At 36.6% G+C, this 16,269-nt stretch overlaps 1 protein-coding gene across 2 annotated transcripts; it reads right to left on the bottom strand.

Annotated features, from left to right (window-relative positions):
- Window positions 1-2,420: 2,420 nt before the first annotated feature.
- Window positions 2,421-15,706, bottom strand: LOC100251800 (protein DETOXIFICATION 24). Of its 2 annotated transcripts, none has more exons than XM_002267887.5 (9): window positions 15,524-15,706; window positions 14,442-14,691; window positions 12,988-13,529; window positions 4,020-4,106; window positions 3,867-3,923; window positions 3,530-3,768; window positions 3,280-3,398; window positions 2,986-3,072; window positions 2,421-2,815 (listed from the first exon to the last, which is right to left on the bottom strand). In XM_002267887.5, exons 2-9 carry the CDS (start codon window positions 14,685-14,687, stop codon window positions 2,735-2,737), a joined length of 1,458 nt encoding a protein of 485 aa, XP_002267923.1. In that variant the 5' UTR covers window positions 14,688-14,691; window positions 15,524-15,706; the 3' UTR covers window positions 2,421-2,734. The 2 variants fall into 2 exon arrangements, with proteins under 2 accessions (XP_002267923.1, XP_010653162.1); XM_010654860.3 differs by lacking the exon at window positions 15,524-15,706 and adding an exon at window positions 15,370-15,521.
- Between the last annotated feature and the right edge of the window lie 563 nt (window positions 15,707-16,269).

Raw genomic sequence — 16,269 nt, 5'->3', positions numbered from 1 at the left:
AGCACTTTTTATCCTAAAAATATTTGTAAAAGCACCCTCAAATGGACTCTAAGTCTAGTAGTTAATGTTGGGAATCCCTAGATTATTCCATTCTCAATCCTATTCTTAGCTCTAGATCGCTTAAGAAGCATGCAAACTACTTTCAAGGCTCTCTACATCTAAACAACGAAAGCAAACATGTAATAAAACTTAGATATAGAAGATTTAGCGCATTATACTTAAGATCGGATCTCCCCAAATCAAATCTTATAAAAAAATATGCATCATACATGTCGTAGATCTCACAAACCCTAAAACCTTCAACTGCAATGACTCTTTCTCCTTGAATCCAAGCATCAGAGATGGTGGATATCTCACATAGGGGTGGTAACTAAGGTTCTTTCCTCTCTTAAGTTGTGGCTAAATAAAAAATTGCCACACGTTATAAAGCATATAATAAAATAACACATGGAAAAATAAAAGTAGTCATGCACTCGGTAATAAGTCCATCAAATCAAATTGTGACATGTATCACATGGACATTACACAAAATGAAGACAAGTTGTTTTCAATTAAATAAAGAATTAAAAATTTTCAATAATTAAAATATGGCTACCAAAATAAATAAAATTGGTGAATTCAATAATAAGAAAGGTAACTATAAATTCTCATTAATAAATTAAATGATATTTAAAATATTTTTCCAAATTTCCTAAATATGAAATATCATTAAAATATAATGCTTTAAAGATCAAGACTATCCAAATATGTCTCAAAATCTTTCTAAATATTAATTTAATCAAAGAGGAATGTTATAAAGGATGAGAAAAGTATGCAAATATGTTCCTCTTAACTTTTATAAATAAGAGGCTCCATAGCTATCAAAATCACACTAACAGATGTACGTGACTTTCACACTTGAAAAGAGATGAAAAAAGCTCCCTTTGATGATTCAAGAAATTTTTTAAAGCTAATAAATATTCAAACTCAATTTATCCGAAAAATTAGTTCATAGATTCAGAAATTAATTTTGAAGATTTGAATATCAAATTCAAATATTTGAAGAATAAGTTCAAATATTTGAAGATCAAGCTCGAGGCATCTTCAATCCAAGATTAAGCATTCATGAGCTTGGTGAACATGAACCAAAGTCTAAGACATGCAAAGGTCCAAGCTCAAGCCTAAGACATGCTGAGGTTAAAACCAAGTGAAGGCCCAAGTAAAATTCCTTCTCGGAAGAACCAACAGACCTTATGGATATTGTACCCCAATCTTTAAATTAATCAAATTTCAAATGGGCCATTAATTTTTTTGAAAAAAAAAAAATTTGTGTACAAACACATTACCAAAAACACTACTAAAGTATGTTTAGTTTATAACAAAATATTAAGCAATTATCATTAAAAGTATTTATAATAGAAGTGCTACTAACAAAGCACTATGGATAACTCAATAAAGGTAATGTATTGACCTTAATCACTTACTTGATAAGGATTGGAAAACCAAGTTTGAGTACTTAGTCACCCAATAGTAGCACCTAATTTGCTTGCTTCTCATCTAGTTCCAAAAGTATCACACAATTCTGTTTAATTCTAATATATTTATTATAATTGCAATATGTAATTTTTCAAAAGGCATATGAATATGTTTAATGAAAAATTTTCTAATCTGTATTACAATTTTTTTTTTTCTTTTTGTTTGAATAACAATACTTATACTATGCTCTTTATCAAGTTTTTATCTCACTTCTTTAGTTTTAAAAACCCTTTCACATATTCCAAACATTGACTGTGATGAGGAGTGTGACTTTAGGGCTAAGATGGATTCTACTTAGCTTACTAGATTATTCTTTAACCTTAGGGTTTAATTCTTCTTTATATTTTAGTTTTGATTTGCATTTTATTAGGCCAGAATTTTGTTATTAGCTAGTTAAACTCTGAAAATATTTATTAATTATTCTATAATTATATTTTAGTTTTGATTTCTAGCTTTAAGTCTATGCGTATGTGTTGCTGTGTTTTGCATGTTTGGTCTTCAAGTAAAATATGCGAAATGATCATGATGTCTTTGGCCTCTAAGTTCAAGATATCACTACTAATAATCAAAATACGAGCTTAGCGGTAAATTTGAGTCATTTCGATGTTGAGCTAGGGTTTAACGATTGAAATGTTGACCATAACCCTTAGAAGCAGCATAAAGAAATTAACACGTAATATGGTACCTTATACCTATAAAACCTTTCGAAAGGATTATTATTTCTAAAACCCAATCAAAATCCAAAAAGATTACTATTACACAACAGTCAATATCTTGAAAAAATTTTACTATATCTAAATTTATTTAAGATTTCAAGTTCAATTGGGAATGATTTTAAGAGAATTAGAAGTACTTAATAACATGCTTGACAACATGCTTGACAACGTTTCCTCATTGAAATTAGGTTTTTGCCAAACTTTTAAAAATCCATAGAATTACTTTAAGTGATTCCAAGACAATTACTTGGTAGATCATCCTTTGATTTTTCTTTTGTTTTTTTTCTTGGTTTATATCTAAACACCAAATAATTCTCCTAAAACCCGTTTTGAATGGAAGCACTACTAGCAAAAGTACTACAAAATAAAAGCCTTTTAATCAGAGTCATTCTCAAGCAGGCTTTTAATTCGATCAATATTCTAAATTCTAGCAAATGTTCTTCTCATAAATCCATTTCTTCCTCCATATTCAAAGCAGAGAATAGTGATATTGTTCACTGTCCTCAAGCTTGAAGAGTGCTCTGGTTAGACTCCTCTGGAGACTTCAACGACCACCTATTCAAACGAACTGATGCCTTCTTAACCTGTAAGAAGAAATCACAATGTGTTATTAAACAGTTCATGCCTCTTCAATTATTACCAATATCAAGTTCTTTCATGTTTGATCTAAGCTGCTTAGGCAGATAATATCATCAATGTACTAGTTGTTCTATAATAGCGAACTCAACGATTTCATATTTGTTCTTGTGTCTACCTGGTCATCCCAGTCAATTCTCCATGTCATATACATCAGCACAAGTGTTTGTGCTCCTACTCCACACAGCATTCCAATCCACATACCCTGTAAAATCAAAGAAGAAATCCCGGAAGACACAGCAAATTCAGAATCTAGAAGCGCATTTGCTTTGTTCATACTATTTGAGTCACATCTATCAAAACGATCGCATGGATTTGGAAATGGTTTTCATCCACTGTTGTCTCAAAAACATATTAAAAAATGTCGTGTTTAATTGAAAAGAAAAAAAGACTCAAGGATGCAACGTCGTACCCGAACTGAAAGATCAGCTACATAAGCAAGCAAAACTCCTAATGGAATCCCAACGACATAGTAGCAACCAAGATTGACAATTGCAACCACTGCTTGCCAACCACCACCTATAGCCACACCTGCTACGAAGAATAGAAAGATTGAAAAGAGAGAAGATATTGATATATGTATATGTTTTCTATTATCGTATCAAGCTGAAATTCTTAAACTCTGTAAAATTAATGTCCGAAAAGTAACTATAAGTACTTGCCTGTGAGTACTGACTGAACACTATTAAGCAAGATTGAAAATGCGAGAAGGACAGAGAGACTTGAAACCATTTCTACTACTTCCTCATCACTTGTAAATAAGTATGCAATATCATGACCAAAGACTAAACACAAAATCCAGAAGAACACTCCAATAAAAATTGAAGTACTTAGGACGACTTTTATAGAGAATTTTGCAGCTTTGGCATTTCCTCTTCCCAGTTCATTTGATACCCGCACGCTACACAGATAAAAAAATAAAAGAGTTCTATTTAACGAAGTAAAAGAGTCCATTATAGGGTTGAATAAGGTAGCTGGTTCTAGTAATAGAAGCCATACCATGAGCCAGAGAGGAAGCCAAGTGCTATCATAAACTCCCATGCATTAATATTGAGACTGCAAAGTCATTACCAACAATTTGCCTAGTAAAGTGAGATACAAATGTGCCTACACGCACACACGCACAAAAGAAAGGTTTGGATAAAATCTCACCAGATAGAGAAGGCAGATATGGCAACCGATGCATTTTTCAAATATCCAGCCAATAAGAGTATGATAGCATTGTACCATAACTCTAAGCTATTAAAGATTAGGAAGAAAAAAAGCAATAATTAGGATGAGATAATTCTTTCATAAATGCACATGTAATAAGAATGTGATAATCATCAGCACTGAGATGATTTTCAATTTTTTTATTCTTTGACAAATGTTAAGATACCAACTTTCCTAAAAACTTAAGGTGTCAGGATATGAGTTTGACACTATATGAATTTTATGCAATTTAACTGAACTAAATTTACCAAAAACCCACAAACTTACAACAAGAAAAACATAAAATAATTGAGATGTATTCTTTTATATATATATATAATCATTTTCTCTCTTATTTCTCAAGTAAATTTAGATTTAAAATTTTCTAATGAATCCTTATTCAAAAAGGAAACCAACAACATAGGAATCATTTAAGTTGAATAAGATATAAATTTGAAATAAATCCTCAATTTTAAAACCAAAACAAAGTATCTACTATATGCGGTTTTTTTTTCCTCATAACTCATTCGATTCTCAATAAAATTAAACTTCATGAACTTTTGTAGATTCTTTAGTAAAAAAGGAATCCAATAACACCAAAATCATAAAACTTGATTTCAAAATGAATTTACTACAAATTTTCAAATTCCTCACATGTAGCGCCATACCTACACCACCAAAATCAAAGACTCTAAAATAAAAAATTTGTCATAGAAATTAATTTATTCCAATTTTTCAAATCCCTCATGTGTGCCCCCTATACCTATACTTGGAGAGACATTAGAAATTACAGATTACAAGTACATAGATAGGGTAATGAACAATAAGAAAGACTCAAAACTCGAGACCTCCAAGACTTTAGGTCTAACACCATGTTACTCTACCAACTTTTCTAAAAGCTTAAGTCGTTAGGATATGGGTTTAGGATGTATAACAAGCTACCAACAAGCCTTAAGGGTGGTTTAAATTCCAAAGTAAATTAGTAATAACTGACTGTCCGTCTCATTGCATTGAACTTCACAATTCTGTACATAAAACTTGGTTTGCACCTCATGCTACGGTGTGTTGACCAGCCTAGGTACCCTCTTGTATTTTCTCTTGTTACCTCATTTCATTTATTTGTGATACTATTCCTTTAAACAAAAAACTGATGTGTTTGATGTTTCTGGGAAATGGAGGGCCATGGTTGAAACATGAAAGAAGTTTAAAATTGAAGCAATCTAGTCTTTATATGTTAAATTGGAATTGGGGGCTTCAATTCCTTTTCCCACAGATGTAATCCAGAATCCATGGTACCATTTAAAGCGGGTTTCCTCCCAAAGGAAGCTAGCTAGGGAAAGGTGTTAACCCTAGATCAGTTTCAAAGGAGAGGGTGATTGTTGGCTAATAGATGTTGTCTTTGTAAAGTCAAAAAAGAATCCATTGATCACAACCTCCTTCAATATTATACCAAGACAGTTGCTTTTCATTCTAGTTGGTGTTTCTTGGGTGCAGTCTCCCAAAGTCAAAGAAACTCTTTTAATTTGGCAGGGATCTTCGTGGGCAAAAGATGTAAGAAGGTTTGAAGAGCAACCCTCTTGTGCATTTTTTGGACTACATGGAAAGAAAGGGATCGAAGGTCATTTAATGAGCAATCAGATCATGCTTTGAAAAGTTGTTTTCTTGATAATCATTTTTTGCAGGTGAAGTTGTACATAGATGTAGGATATGCCTTCAATGAATTTTGTTGATTGGTTGGGCTCTTGCTAAGGGAATGAAGTTTTTTATGTCCCCTCTTTTCAGATGTGCCTCTTTGGTGCCGTGTATATGCCCTGTGCACTTTGATGTGCCCTTTGTCGTGTATAGATGTGAGTACTGTAATGGTGCTTCTAAAGACTACGATCTTGCAACATGGCAGCCAAATGATGTTGTTGAATCATGAATAGAACTATTCTGGACATGGAAAGACTGCAGGGATTCATGCTAGATTACCTAAACAATTCTAGGTATAGGCTATGAGTAATGCAACTTATTTGATTCGTGTAGGGTTTTTGGTTCCTTTGGACACCAGAGGATGCATGGATTGGCAACGAGGCAAACTTTAGGACATTTTGAAAATTTTTGGTTCTCTCTCATCTTTATACCGATTCCAAGGATAGGAATAAGCATGATCCTAAGTCTCAAATGTGTCTTTTTATTGAATATGGAATTTGATGCTGTTTTGGTTATGGGTTTTGGAATGCTGAAAATTGAAAAATCATTAGAATGATGTGATATCCAATGAATCTTCCATGTATAAAGACCCAACAGAACAACAAGACCTCAATAAAAAATGCTGAATTTGTAAAGACCTGGCGAGATATCTAGTGGGGATGTCCAAAAACCTTAAGACGGAGAATTTAGAGGTAGAATCTCAGATTCCACTATAAGAAGATCGTCAAAAGTTAGCAAAACCTGGCCTGTTTTTCAGCTCTTTTGCATTATCTTTTGCTAATTGACAATGCTTAGCAGCACTGTACAAGGAAGCCCTGCAAATTGAAACTAGGGAAAAGAGCATGGAGAAAGCTATGGATGATGGTATGAAAACTTTTGTCATTTTGTTAAGATTTGTACTAATATGATTGTGGACTTGAGTCTACATGTTTTTACATTGTCTCCAGGCACTGGTACAAAAAGTTTGATGGTGTCATATCTTGTAATGTCTTTAAGTAAATGTCATATTTATCATCATTATTTCAAAAGGCTGAAAACGAGATGCCCTTCATGTTATTTTAGCTGTGCAAATGAAATATGAGAAGACAAAGTAACTCATATGTTCGTAAAATAGACAAGACCTTTATAAATGATGTATTTAATAGTAAACATCTGAGCATATTGACTTCAATCATTTACCTAGATCATGATAAGCTCTATCATCATAAAGTTTTGATGATCTGAAAGTGGAACAGTAAAGTTCAGGTTCCTCTCTTACCCAGAAAGGCTACACCTTGATCCAGCAACCAATTGCCATTGATACATCAGCTCAAGGCTAATGGAAAGTTCTAGGACTTCCTGGGAAATAAAGCCAACATTATCTGGTTTCTGGAGGAACTCAGGAAGGCAACACTGAAACCTCGCCGTAATAATATAAAGACTTAAACCATCTAGCTGAAGCTTCTCTCAGACCTTCAAGAGAATCCCGATTTTGTCACATTACCCCAACCATTTCCTCTCAGTCTTGGAGAACACACCACAGCTGCCCCACAGGCAGGCACTTTTGCGCAAGCATATGATGTCCCTGGCTTGAGTCCCTGGTTGACCAAATACAAAGTTCTTGGAGGAGTTGTGCATCCATGGTTTGTCCTTTATCCTCCTGAGAGGGACTAGTGGGTTTCCTTATTAAACAATGCTTTAGTTGTCCCTCTATGATATCTTAGGATGCTCTCATTCCTCATCTCAACAAGATTGCTAAGTTTTATCCTTCCTCTGGGAGAAGGGATCCACTTGAATACCGGTTTTCTATCTGTAGCCTCATTCCTCACAAACTACAACCTAATCTTCCATTAGCATAGAGAGAGGAACCAGCCGAACAGAGCTCAAGATGGACACCCAATCTCATAACTCTTCACGGCATGCATATTACTAAAAAAATTCTAGCATTTCAATCGGTGCAAACCACCCACGAAGCGGTAAAGAAAGTGCATTTCTAAAATATACAACTGCTTTTCCTACTGCAAACCAAAAAGGGTAATACCAGAATTCCAAGCATATCCTTTGATATCACTGAAGAAGTGATGGTGGAAGAAAATAATATCAGCCAAATGGAATAAGAGATGAAGAAAGAAACAAGAAAAATCAATTGAAATCTGCCCACTAGCCCCGGACATACAAAATATCCAAAAAATGGAACTTTGCAGAGACTACTGGAATGAAGAGTAATCATTAGTATTAGCCTTGCTACTTGCTACCAATCAAGCTGGAGGTTTATTTATGAAGGGAACTTTGGTTTCAAAATAGTTATGGTTGGAGAAAAGATGATAAGGGTAATCATTCTATTGGAAGATAAATAAAGCAATCTTTGGAACAAAAGCTACTTTCATCCAGCACCTGTCATCCAGTATTGACATACATAAATAGAAATGATATAACTCCTTGAGTTTTGTAGATCCTCTTGGAAGCACCCACTCTGTCTCGGAGATCTATTCAAAGTCAAACAAAAGCAGGGTTCCCCCAAAGACTGAGATCTTCACCCCTCCTTTTAAAGACCAAAGGTTTGTCACCACACTTTCCAGTGAACATAAATCTGGAAATGGCCCTAAATCCTCTCCAAATCACCCTACCGAAAATAACTTCTCAACTGTTCCTCCCTACTTTTCACCTTACTCTCCCCCAACTGTAGCCAAAAGGCTTCTCCAACCATGCCCAGATCCTTCCTAACCACCTCTGCATAAGTTCCACCAATTAACAGTCCCCTCATTTTGAGTTCTCCTTGCCTTTACAGGGGAAACTACTCCCCTAATCTCTACTGAGGGGATGACTCCTAGACTACGAAGCTTCTCTGCCAAAACTGCCCACCCCCCATGGAAGCCCCTCCCTTCAAACGAAAACCTCTTCACCTCCTCAGTCACCACCGAACAAAATAAATATTTCCCTGCCCCATTCAACCGATGCTCCAACTTGAAATTCCTCTCTCCCTCCTCCCATGCTTTACTCCACCTCACCAAGCCTTCATCTCTGCAGCAAGTCTCCACCTCTTCCAACAAGCAGCGTAATGTCACGGACTTAGTATTTTCCTAAGCTCGTGCGGCACTTAGACAAGTCAAAACACTTGATCTTGCTAAGTCAGCCTTACTCCCAATGTTTAGCTTGTTAGACTAAGATGCTCACGACTTGGAAGCTTTAGAATGTGTAGCAGGCAACTCTTAAAGAATGGAAGTTTTTTTGTTCAAAGGAAGCTTTAGAAGTGCTTTGGGAACTCACTTGCTTTGTTAGGAAGTGATTTGGGTGGTGCCTTGACCAAATGAGGGTCTCACCTATTTATAGGCACCTTAGGAAGTTTCTGGAACCTTGGAGGGTTCTTTACAACTCAAGAATAATCTAGAACATCCTACACAATTCTATGTACAAGCCTAGGTACAAGAATATATAAGAGATCACTAGAATTCTCTAGAAAGCCTTGGATTCCTCTCATGTCTTCCACCATAGTGTAGAGATGTGTGGACATCTCTAGGCATCTTTAGAACCTTCCACACTCTTCCCACCAATGCCTTAGTGTAGATGGCTCCAAGAGTCTCCAGAAGCTTCCTACCCTCTATATAACACCTATGGGGAGGGTTATTTGGAAGAATCTTGTGACACTCACCCCCATCTATGTCGTCGACGTCCCCGTCGTTGCCTCTTCTTGAAACCTCTCGATGTGTTTCCATAACCTTCTCAAGGAATCTGCATGTTCCCAACTTGCATGCCTCTTAGGTAGTCCTTTCCATCGGACTAGATACTCTATCACAAGAGCGACCCCTTGTCTCCTAGTGACCCGTTCAACAAGGATATTCTTCACCTCCTTCTCCCGTGAGGCCTCGAATGGATGTAGGCCCCTGCACTTTTGATGCTTGGAGTATTGCTTCTTCTTGCCCATCGAGTTCACATTTTCCTTGGTGACTTTGTCCATGTGTGTGTGGGATACCTCAGCTTGCTCCCCTTTTGCGTCTTTTACTTGCTTTGGGTTGACTTTGAGGGCACCTAGTAGCTGCATCAAGCCCATATGTGCTTCGTCTTCTTGTTTCCTCTCCTCAATCATAGCACTGAGCGCCTTCCTCTTAAGACAATCCCATGCCCAATGTGGACCATCACATAGGAAGTATTTGATTTTAGGTGTAAAATCCTTTCTTTCCGCTTTACCTCTTCCTTCCCAGACTTTAAGCGTCTTGCCTGATCCCATTCTAGGAGCATTATAGTCCCTTGAAACCTCGTCTCCCCCACCCGTACCGTGCTATCCTCCAAAGACTCAACCTTGGAGGAGTCTCCCTTCTTGTAATCCATTAAAGACTTGCTATTACCATAGTAGTGGCTAAGTCTTGAACACCTTGATGCCTTAATTCCTGCTCAGCCCATCTTTACAAGTTATCTATGAAGTTGAATAGCAACTCCTCCTCAATCATGTTAGGAATCTCAAGCATGAGCGAAGAGAATTCCTTGACATAGTGGCGTATCAAGCTTGTGTGCTTGAGATGCCTCATGTTTTTCCTAGTTAAGTAAGTTATGTCCTCAGGCTAGAACTGCCTCTTGATCTCCTTCTTGAAGTCCTCCCACGTCTCTATGGTGCAAATGTTTTTCTTCATATCGGCGAACCTCTGATGCCACCATAGAGTAGTTGTGTCAGTAAGGTAAAGGGTTGTAGTCCTTACCTTAGCCGTCTCATCATTTAGTGCGATAGCCTTAAAGTATCGCTCCATATGCCATCAAAAGTTTTCCAACTCCTTGGCATCCCGCTTTCTACTAAACCCTTGTGGCTTTGGCACCTCCACCCTAGATGCCTCTTATGTGGCCATGACCCGTGCCGACACAACAACCTTGTAGATGGCCAACTCCTGCCTAACCTCCTGGTCTCGAGACTCCATTTGAGTGGCCAAGGCTTCCATCCTTGACTCCATGCTAGCAAGCATGCTCAAGACCTTTTCTTGGAAAGACACAAACTCCTCGTGCGACACTGACTGAACTTGGAGACTAACATCCCCTCACGAAGGTCTTGGATCCACTCCCTTAGGTCCTCTAAGTCCTTCTCCATGCCTTGCTTGATCAAGTCCACCCCTTCCCGGGTGTTTGCCATGGCTAGCTCCACCTTGGCTAGCCTTGCCTCCATGTTGGCTATGGCATCACAAGATTTATCTTTCTTGCCCCTACCCCGTGTAGTATGCTTGATCTCCCTCCCACGGGTTTGCTCGCTAGTCTTCTCTACATTGGAGCCTGACATGCTTCCTTTATTATGCCCATTTCGTAGCCGCGCTCTGATACCAATTGTCATGGACTTAGTCTTTTCCGAAGCTCTTGCGACACTTAGACAAGTCAAAACACTTGATCTTGCTAAGTCAGTCTCACTCCCAATGCTTAGCTTGCTAGGCTAAGATGCTCACGACTTGGAAGCTTTACAATGTGTAGTAGGCAACTCTTAAAGAATGAAAGCTTTTATGAATCAAAGGAAGCTTTACAAGTGTTTTGGGAACTCACTTGCTTGGTTAGGAAGTGATTTGGGTGGTGCCTTGACCAAATGAGGGTCTCACCTATTTATAGGCACCTTAAGAAGTTTTTGGAACCTTAGAGGGTTCCTTACAACTCAAGAATAATTTAGAACATCCTACACAATTCTATGTACAAGCCTAGGTACAAGAATATACAAGAGATCCCTAGAATTCTCTAGAAAGTCTTGGACTCCTCTTATGTCTTCCACCATAGTGTAGAGATGTGTGGATATCTCTAGGCATCTCTAGAACCTTCCACACTCTTCCCACTAATGACTTAGTGTAGATGGCTCCAAAAGTCTTCAAAAACTTCTTGTCCTCTATATAACACCTATGGGGAGGGTCATTTGGAAGAATCTTGTGACAGTAAGCTCAAATCGTCAAACCTAATCTAGGTTGAAAAACCTCTCCCACTTTTCTCAATAATGCTTCTCAAGTTCCCCCCACCACTTCTATTGAAAGATCGAAGGACTTTGAATCCACTACAAACCAACACCGACCTCCCCTCATCAACATGTCACCTTCGCCAACATTTCATCTTTTGATTCCCAAGTAGCTAACTTCTTGTGTATGTTGCTTTCCTACATGTGTGCGTAGTTTTTAGATTTGCTTCATAATTAAAACTAGGCTCTAAGATGAAAAAGAACTAGTTTCAATCTTTGTGTCCTGGCTTAAAGTTTCCCTTCCATATATGTTGTGAATAAGGCTCCTTTTATAGTCATTATCCCTACTACCAGGCCTCCCTAGTCCTTGAGTCATCATGGGAATCCTTAGCACCAACTAGGGATGAATGATTAATTGTGCTATATGCTTTTGGAAATGGGCTTCTATGTTGCATGGGTTCAGTTATGAGTGTCGAATGAGAGTCTATGTCTAAGTATTCAATCCTTCAAAATTCAAATTTTAGTATACAAGGACTCGACTAAAAGGATCTAAAAAATGGGGAAGGGTATTAGGATACGATACGACGTAATAAAAGAAAAATCAATTAAAAAGTGAAGATATCCATTTTAAAAAATTTATCTTTTCCCTTTAATCTTTTTTCTTTTCTGCTTATCCCTAAACTTTCTTACAAAAATTCACTTAGCAGTTAACTCTTCTTTTTCTATAATGTAATTATTACTAAGAAAATTGAAAGAGTAAAAAGATATCAATTAAAATATCTAACTGTCACACCTAAATTAAAATATGCATATCCAACAAAGATCCCATACCCACACCTATGTCATGTCATGTTGACATGCGTACATTAAGTGAAATTAAAGGATTTAGGTATCATAGATAAGCTCTCTATTGGTCCTTAATTAAGAACATTTGTGCGAGCATCCTAAGTTATAGGAACATCTAGGTGAAACCCACAACCCTAACAAGTTCAAGATTTAATTCCTCTTATTTAACCTAGCTTACAGACCTAGGTTATTGAAAATGTTAATTCCAAAAAGGTGGAAGACAATATGAAACATAACCAAAATATTTGTTTTTCCACCATGCCTTGGCACGAATATGCAAGATCTTCCTTTCTATCCTTGATATCTATTTTTTTAAAAGAATTTCCAATATATCTTTTTTCTCCTTTGAAATTTTATATCCTTAGTTTTTAGGATTCAATTGAAATGGCTATTAGACAAATTTGTTTTCTTAAAAATGACATCTTCATGAGAAGCAAAGCATATAAATTGGAAGAGAGGAAAAACATAGCAATTAAGTAAACTAAAAAATTGTTGATCAGGAGTTACCAAAGCATAAAACCGGAAGAAATTGAGAGCTTTACTACAGGCAGTATGTCACTGAAGGCAGCTTTGCTGAACCCACTCCATGTTTGAGGGCACCAACCTCCGAAGATGTATATAAACTCTCCAATGATCATTGACCAACTGGATATGATCAATGCACCCATTGCTCCAGGAATCCCTAAGTTCAGTTTGATCACAAAGATCCAGGACAACAACACATGAAGCACAAATGAGGAAGCAGACAACCACCCAATAATCATGTTCTTGAGTTGAGCTTGTAGATACATTTGGATGGTCATGCTAAAGACAAAGGAGTAGAGAATGGGAAGGAGCCACAGAGAGAAATTTCCAGCAGCTATTGCTATGTCATCTTCCTGGCCAAGTAATTTGAATAGGGGGGTCGCAAAAATTAAGATAGGGGATAAAATTGTGGCAACAACAAGATCAACAATCCATGATCTTTGCAAGTATATACCCATCATATGGTATTGCTTTGCTCCAAACGCTTGCCCACAGAGAGTTTCAGTTGCACTTGACATGCCCAGCTGCAATAGAAAAACATAGAAGAAAGGAGTTCTATCAGGATTTGCATGTATGAGCTAATTAATTGTCTGTTTATGACAAGTTATTTTAGAAGATATACTAACATCAGAATTCATTTCTCATTGGGGATAATATTTATTGCAAATAAAGATAATTTTATCAATTCAATATGCATAGTTTCCACAAATTCAAGTGCCTGTCCCTTCTTCTGAAATAAATAAATAAAATTTCTATGAGAATTGTGGGCACACCACCACAGTTGAGTTAGAGTTTTGTGAGGCTTTAGGGTTTTATTTTTTTCAATTTCTTTCTCTTGTTCCTTTGAACAAACTAAAAATTGGTAGTCACATAGGCATACGAGAAACATTGAAAAGCAGAGGTTGTTAGTAACAGGACAAGACCCAGTACATAGTAATCCAACCTCAAAGATAGGTGTGTAGCCAATACTTACCAACACCTACCAATAGTCACATGCAGCAATCCTTAAGACAAGATTGTCCTAATCTGCATATGCCAAGACTTATCACCGTGTGAGACAAGATGGTGATCTTGACCATAGGAATAATACTGGTGATAGTGGTATGTTGATTGTGATGCAAGAAATGCTAGTTATAACAATGGTAGTCAAATGTAGGTGGTGGTGGTGGTCATGGTAAAATAGGAACTAGAAACAATGGTTGAATTCTTAGGTCCAACCCCCAAAAGTGTGTCGATTTTATCATATATGATATATGGCTAGGATTGACTTGCAAAGATCTGTTTCATGTAACTTTCCTTCATCTTGGCAGGAATTAAGTAGAACATTGAAAAAGGGTGAGATGAATACCAGTGAAATGGGGAGTTCAAGATTTGGTCATGACCAACTTGCAACTACAATAAAATGGAAGGAATATATAGTACAAGTAAGTGCTTACCAATATCCCATTTACAAAACGTATAATGACGTTTAGCATAAGTGCATATCCAGAGAGATCTAGTTGACTAATGTGACCAACAAATGACTGTGTCACAACCAGCATGCCATAGCTTGTCACTCTAGTTAATATTGCAGGAAATGCAACCCTCCACATCTTCTTTGATTCATCCCAAATCCTCCCTTTCAGATTACTTGTACTATCAGCTTCTGAACTCAGAAGCCTCTCTTCCATATTATTATCCATAATCCTGTAATAGAAACATGATAAGGGAAATAATCTCAGTTCATATGCTGCCAGACTCTATAACCTCATTGTAGAGGGATCACCACAATAAGTTCTTGGGAGGTTCATCATAGAATCTCCTTCGCCATTCAATCAAACAAAAATAACAATCTTCATATTATGAACTTATCAAGTGAAACCAACACATGACAAGTTGAAAAGCACTCTAATAATCTGGAATTTCAAAAGTTGAATAAGGTTGTAATATAAAAGCAGTTGGTTATGCAAAAATTCCCTTTCTATTTGATTAAAAGGCCATTCAGTTTCAATTGCAAGTCACCAGTGACTCATTCAAGAAAATGCACCACCTTAGTCATCGATGAATATGATTTTGAACACTTTTTCTTTCATCACTCTAACAAAAAAGAAGCAACTAGCTCTATCCTTGTTGTTTTCAGTTGGTGGAAACCTGCAATTGTGGAAGCTAAAGCTAGTACATTCTTGCAAATCCCACAAGGGGATAGCGAGAGATTTATTGGCAGTACAAATCCGACCAACCCAGCAGTCTTGGTTCAATCCAATCAGTGTAGAGAGAGGCTTAAGTTAGACTCTACAGTCTCCTTTCAACCATGGGGGAGAAAGGGCACTGATTTATAGTGAGTATTGTTAGTGAACCAGGCAATAAAAGATGAACACTACATACACTTCAGAATTTCCTCAAACAGCATGCCAACTCAAAACAACCCACTGCTCAACAAGTTATATAAACCATCTGGGTCATCAAAAAACATGAATTTGAGCACCATTTTCTTTCATAAAATCTTGCAAAAAGCTCATACAACTTATCATATTCTCACCTGTATTACACTGCTGGTGCAACCCAAAATTGGATATGGACAGAAGCTGAATGGTTTGAGTCTTGTATACTCCTCCCAGCAACTTTGGAGGAGGAAAGGCACTCTTGATGATGAGTTTTACTTTTTGACGAAGCCCATTGAATATCACTGGGAAGCCGGTTGGGACCAAACACCCAGGAGAGTTTTTCCTCTTTACTTTCATTTATTATTTTTTTTTAATCAGTTGGATTTTTTTTTTTTAAATTAATTTTGAGAGCTATTCAAGGGAAGAAAATGAAATCCGTGAAGAAAGTGGAACCCAAACTCCATCTAATATGCATGATGTTGAGTTGGTTGCTACTGTGCTTTCTCATTGACTTTCAGTTGGAAACAGAAAGTTTTAGGGAAAGTGTGAGGGAGGGAAAGTGTGAAGGAAAGAAACGGTGAGAAAAAGTATAGAAACAAAAGAAAAAATGAAAGAAAATAGAAAATAGATTTAAAATTAATAAATTATTTTAATTATTTATTTTATATTTATTTTATTTATTTAATTTTTTATATAAAGATTAAATAATTTAAAAATATATGACTTTCTCGTTAATTTTACTTATATTCCACTTTTTTGGTATTTTTTATGGTAAAACCAAGCATGAAAAAAATCAAGCAATAAATACTTCTACCATACACCTCTTCCCTAAAATTTCCACAAAACACGAAGGTTGTGTTTGGTCCTAAAAAATTTGAGGAAAATAAAGGAAAGAAAATAA

Source organism: Vitis vinifera, chromosome 8, assembly GCF_030704535.1.
Source record: "Vitis vinifera cultivar Pinot Noir 40024 chromosome 8, ASM3070453v1".
Taxonomy (NCBI): domain Eukaryota; kingdom Viridiplantae; phylum Streptophyta; class Magnoliopsida; order Vitales; family Vitaceae; genus Vitis; species Vitis vinifera.
The sequence above is the reverse complement of the archived record's forward strand: the minus strand, read 5'-3'. Positions and strand labels throughout refer to the sequence as shown.